At 32.2% G+C, this 5,911-nt stretch overlaps 1 protein-coding gene across 1 annotated transcript; it reads right to left on the bottom strand.

Moving 5' to 3' along the window:
• Window positions 1–950: 950 nt before the first annotated feature.
• On the bottom strand, window positions 951–5,445 carry LOC144469662 (sorting nexin-4). Its single transcript, XM_078180164.1, has 10 exons — window positions 5,272–5,445; window positions 4,192–4,298; window positions 3,887–4,103; window positions 3,687–3,792; window positions 3,484–3,593; window positions 3,263–3,400; window positions 2,902–3,112; window positions 2,694–2,826; window positions 2,492–2,606; window positions 951–2,403 (listed from the first exon to the last, which is right to left on the bottom strand). The coding sequence occupies exons 1-10, from the start codon at window positions 5,347–5,349 to the stop codon at window positions 2,353–2,355; spliced, it is 1,266 nt and encodes a 421-aa protein (XP_078036290.1). The 5' UTR covers window positions 5,350–5,445; the 3' UTR covers window positions 951–2,352.
• Between the last annotated feature and the right edge of the window lie 466 nt (window positions 5,446–5,911).

Below are 5,911 nucleotides of genomic sequence, written 5' to 3'. Positions count from 1 at the left end.
ATATTGAAAACCTGTGGTATTCTTGGATCATTTTACCTGTGGCCTGATCAATAAAAATGAAATATAGTTTTACGTTAATAGGTTGATATTAAAAGATCATTGATGTTTGCACAATCGTGGATAATATTAATGAATTTTACATATCCCTTTTTTTCGAAAGAAAATACCTAAATTGCAGCATCCCTTTTAACATTTACCCACTTTAGTTTAGTGTAATTATAGGTATAACATACGGTAGCTAACTATTGTGACTATCGGTGAATCTCAACTTTTATCTTGCGAAAAACAAACTATAGTGTAGTAAATGGCACGACAAAATTTCGTTGTTACGTTACAGTATTATTTGCAATGGTTTTTTACACTTTTTACGTTTCCATACTTTAACAAGATTAGAAACTTAAATATAAAATTTTAGCTTCAGGAATAGGCATCTTTGCTGCGTCCACCATTAATCAATTACGTCCAATAGAAGATAAAATAGGAATAATACAGTCACCACAGAGTTAGGATCCTTACAGGCATTGTAGCTTATAGAGTTTTCTGTCTCGCATTTTTAGGTCTCTAGACTCTAGAGCCTTCTTACCGTTGCCTGTCGCGCTCAGCATTACCGATAGTACGCGAAAAATAAACACGTTAGCAAGAATCGAATATCCTGTATATTTTATTTCTATTACGAGCACTGAATATTATTTGGAAGTATTAAGCGAATACAGAACGAACATTAAGTGTCCTCCTTGGTACTTGCTATGGGTATGTTCTCTGAAACTGAAGAAGTATTCAGAAATTGTATAGAGATGCACTACTATAGTAATATTACGAAGTCACAAGATGGCCGTCGCTGGGTATGCTACCGAATATTACAAATTACTCCACAGTAACGTAAAAATTGGCATTTTGGACGCCAAGACATAAACTAGAATTTTAGGAAACAGAATTGGTCATAGCGATGCTGAGGTGTTAAAATGAAATATTTATTAATAAATTTAGGTTTGCAGGTAAGCGGTTCCTCTTCCGATTATTAATTTAGTACAAAGTTCAGGATATTTTCTCGACATGAAACTTAAGCAATTTTTATTATTCTTAATTTTCGAAGTATTATAAGTCATAATATCTTACGAATCGAGAATAATATCGAGCTAATAACAGCACGGTTAGAATTTGCTGTAGTAAGATATATGGCTGATCTAGGGCAAGAATAAAAATCTAAAACATTTTTTAGTATGAAATTTTATATACTTGTCTTCAAGCTGTCCTATTCATTCCTAATAATAAAATTAATTTTTCATTGCTTTAATTTATTTGTTTCCGCTTTCGATTTATTTGATTGTTTCACAATGTATCTTATAGATCTCTCAGACTTAGTGTCTGCAAACTTCACATCTCATTACGTTCAAAAATAGTTTTACTTACGATCGTAAGCTACAGTTAGATAACAAGTTATGACAATGTGTCATTTGCATTTTGAAGACCATAATGGCATCTAACTATGAAAAATGAACTTATCTAAAAATATGTACAATCTAAAAAGTATATAAATAACTTCAGAATAATAATTTAAATTATTATTATTATACAGAAGATATCGTGAGACTGTAACATTTGTATACTATACATCCATCGATTTTAGTTAATTGCAGTACATTGTATGATCTGTAAATATAAATAAGTCGGACACCGTGAGAGACGTACATTTTCGGGCTGTGCTACTGAATTGTACTGACGTAGGTGTATACGTAGAAAAAACATAGTTTCACACATATAAAATACCATTTATACTCTTAAATTTGATCGTTTTAACGACGTCGCTAACGTCTCTATTATTACGAAAAATAAATGCAACAATTTGATCAATAAATAAGATACGATTTAGACATTTGATCGACGACGATGAAATAGAAGAATCGATTGAGCAGATAGTGGAAACGATGTATATAAAAAGTTACAGCGATATTACTTCGAACTTTCATTGATGAGATTCAAGAAACTTCAATGAACGGTTTATATTACATATAGACCACGGTTCTTCTTTGATGACAACCCTTAAGTACCGCTTGAACATCTATGTAACTGTTTAACCATATCTTACGTACACAACAATGATGTACTAAATGCATATATAAATATTAAATAATGTTTTACATATCTATATATCCAACATGAAATATGTGTATATATATATGTATGTATATAAGTAATATCGTCTAATGTAACATTAAATAATAGAAACAATCTTGTACATTCATGTAATAATAAGCGTATAGTATGAGTGAGCTTACAAGTATAGGAATGTATATCGCGCAAGAGGTGTGAGAACAGTTATTGTTCTTCGTCAGTTGAAATAAGATACGATTTTTATGGCATACTTTCCAGGCAACTTTTGATATGCTGCCAAGCTTGTAGTCCCTACAATAATTGCAATCGTATTTTTTATCTATACAGATAAGAATCAAGAAGTAATTCAGAATCTACAAAAAAAATGTGTGCAACTCACCTTTCTAGCAAGCTTAAACTGTAAGATGCAATATGCAGCCAAAATTTCTTTCAGATCTACTACTTTTTGATGTTGGAATCTCTCAATATCCATCATTGCTTTAATAGAGAAAGATCTGAAAGTATTATATACATAGAATGTGTAAAAATGATTTCATATTAGTATTTCCATAATTAGATTATACGCAATTGTTTTAACTCACTTTAAATCTTCATCTACCCTTTTGACCGTCTCTTCTTGCTGTGCAATCCTTTGCTCTAATTGCAATATTTTTAATTCACGAACTTCCTCTGTAACCACTGAACCAAATAACCGCGACATTACTCCTGACTTTCCTGCAATAGTAAGTATTATTGTATAATTGTATAATGTTGTTTTATATTGTATCAATATCAACTGTGGCATAAAACCTTGCATGACTTTGTCCTTTTGTTCCATCGCAGCAGTTAGAGCATCGTGTGCTTCGTCTTTAGTTAACTGTAGCGCTTCCCTCCGTTTTACAACGGCTTGTAACGCAGAAGCACCGAACAGCCATTCTTTTAATTGATCTGCTATTAATTCTTCCTCTTCAAGTGTTGTGTCTATTGTTGCAGCTAACGAATCCAGATAGTGGCCCGATTTCTAAGAAAACAAGCTGTAATGCAGTGTGCTTTGCAATACACATACTTAGGCCGTATCACCGTCATATTTTATTATAATAAACTTGCGGAAGAATTCAAAACTTTCATTATTATTATTAGAATATCTTAAAGTGCCTGAAACTTTAAGTACCTGCAAACCATCACCCATTTCTCTTTCTATGGCACTCCATTCGCTGAACACGCGACCATAGTTCGCGTGTAGTTTGTACAAACTATATTGTTTCTCTACTAAACGTGCTCGTACCCGAAGTAGATTGCATAAATTATTCTAGAAAAACGTATTAAATGAACAGTATTAAGTGTTTACACTATTCAGTCAAAGACCAATAATCAGTTGCATGTACAACATACCTGTAGTTCAATTCCATAATTTTTTATTGTTTCAAATCGTTTATCTGGCTTTCTTAATCTCACTGCTACGCTTAAAGCTTTTAATTTTGATTCTGCTAATTGTAAATATCCTGTTAACGAATATTATATAGATTAGTATATATTTCAGTGACTTAGCTGAGAGATTTATCTTCGTTGTCTTATCTTAACTAATCATAATTTACCAGTCTCTTTAATGCTTTCTCTCCAACCATCCTTTTGCTGCAGGAACCCCATAAAATGTTCATCGCGCGATAATATAGGATGTGATGCTACCCTCAGAAGGAAATTCTTAAGAGAAATTTATAAGAAACTTGTAGATAGATGTAGAATACTAAACAAATCATTGAATAAATGAAGAACAAAATGAGTAAGATAGATGTACCTCAAGTCCTGCTCTACGTCGATCAACGAAATCTGGATCAAACGTGTCGGTAGTCACTTTCTGCCAGGGATAGAGAACTTTCTTTTCTGGTAGCGGAGGCAGCACAATGTACGGATATGAAATCTCTAAGTAAGCCCTGAGCAATTCAAATTCTGTGTATCGACGCCATAGAGAACTTATTTTGCTAAGCGCTCCTTTAAAATCTGCATCAGTAACTCTACAAAAATGTACCAAAATTCGCTGTGTATTAAACAATAACTATGGCAAGGTATACACTAATTATATATTTATTTTATTATACTTACTTAGTCTCAATGAGGTAGACTATATAAAATTCTCTTAAATTCAATGCTCCATTTGCACGCTTTTCAGCCTCAACTATAGATATCTCCATATGATCAAATAATGAATCCTAATGTACAATACAACAGCTAAATTATTATACATACAATTACTTGTATTATACAATAGCAAATAATTTAGATGTATAGGTATTATATTATATACTTATAAAAAGAAGATTGCACTAAAATAATAAATGAAATAGTGATGAAAAAGTTAAAAGAAAAATTAAAATTTTTCGAAACAAAAATTCAAATTTTTACGAAATAAAAATTCAAATTTTTACGAAAGAAAAATTGTAAAAGATGATATTCCAACGATAAAAAACATATCGTTGAATTTTTTAAATGAACATGAACAGCATGTCAGGGTTCACGAAGTCAATTTTAATGTAACTGGAATACGTCATATGCTTGTGACATACTTGGTAAAAGTCGCGTGTGTACTCGCTACTATAAGTACCGCTAACACCTGTGTAATGGTGCTCAAACGAACGGTTTATTAAGTTTCTAACTGTTGAATTTATAACCTTCCACCCGCATATACATATTTCTAGTTTATATACATTCTTAAAAAACTTTTCTTAAATAATATAAAGAATATGTTACCACACGAAATACTTAACATTAATATAACGTCCGTCAGTTCGTCCACAACGGGTACATTGTTAGTAAATAAGTAAAAATTGAAGAAAAGACTAACAAAAATGTATTTAAAAGAAGCACGCACTGATAATTTGTTAAAAATAAATTCGTACACGACTGTCAAACACGGAGATACAGATTTTTCATTATCTACGGTATGTCAACAACAAAATATGAGAAACACTGAGCGTCATTTCGATTCTCTTGCAACACGATATCGGCATTATTGAGCAAATCTTCTGTCTAAACATTGAAATTTCGTCTACTCGCAGGAACAGAGTGATTGTTGTACGATTCAAACAAGCATTCAAAAGGCATTATTCATAATATAGAATCCAACAATGTATATCGATTTGGCGGACGAATTAAAACGGAAAGAGAATCGAAGCGTGACTTTACCTCTTTCTGCAATTCCGTGGTGGTCATGTTTGCGTTCGCCTCTCTCTGATAATTCCCGTTTTGGAATACCTCTTCCATGGTCTCGAATTGATCTAACAATCTACAAAATGGCCAGGGAACTTCAAAATCTTTCACATCACGTACACTTTCTCCATTACTGTCACAGCCGCTCTATTCGACTGACAATGAGCGACTCTCCTGTGTTGCACGGAACTAAATTCCCTTTGGGTCGAGCGGTAACGATATTATTTTATCCCTGACTCAATTTTTGCTTACTTTTATCGACACGATCATTATAACAGCGATTGTTTTCTTAAATAATTGTATATGGGAAGTTTGTGAAGTATTTTTCCATGTATAAAATTTTCATTTACGAAGCCGTGATTACTATCTAGGGATTTCTAGATAGTAGTGCAATCACACGGATTGTATTCTGATAAGAATGATATCAATGCATTCTAACGTCGATAACTAATGCATCTCACTGGATTCATAGCACTATAGATTTAAAATCTGTACAGATATTGCATTTTGTGAGCTTTTCTGTCGCACCTACTTTGGGCTAGCGTAATTTTATATTGTATAGAAGTAAATAACTTTATATTGTATAAATGTAAACAATTTTATATTGTATAGATTT

This window comes from Augochlora pura, chromosome 5 (genome assembly GCF_028453695.1).
Source record: "Augochlora pura isolate Apur16 chromosome 5, APUR_v2.2.1, whole genome shotgun sequence".
Classification (NCBI taxonomy): Eukaryota; Metazoa; Arthropoda; class Insecta; order Hymenoptera; family Halictidae; genus Augochlora; species Augochlora pura.
Note: the sequence above shows the minus strand (reverse complement) of the source record. Positions and strands in the feature narration are given on the sequence as shown.

Bases quoted from the DNA above. Each gene is read 5' to 3' on its own strand.
- LOC144469662 (XM_078180164.1), bottom strand. From the start codon at position 5,349: ATGGAAGAGGTATTCCAAAACGGGAATTATCAGAGAGAGGCGAACGCA. The intron at 3,401-3,483 runs GTATGTTGTACA...ACGTTTTTCTAG, and splicing joins ATTATGGAATTGAACTACAG to AATAATTTATGCAATCTACT. The intron at 2,404-2,491 runs GTGAGTTGCACA...CAATTATTGTAG, and splicing joins AGTTTAAGCTTGCTAGAAAG to GGACTACAAGCTTGGCAGCA.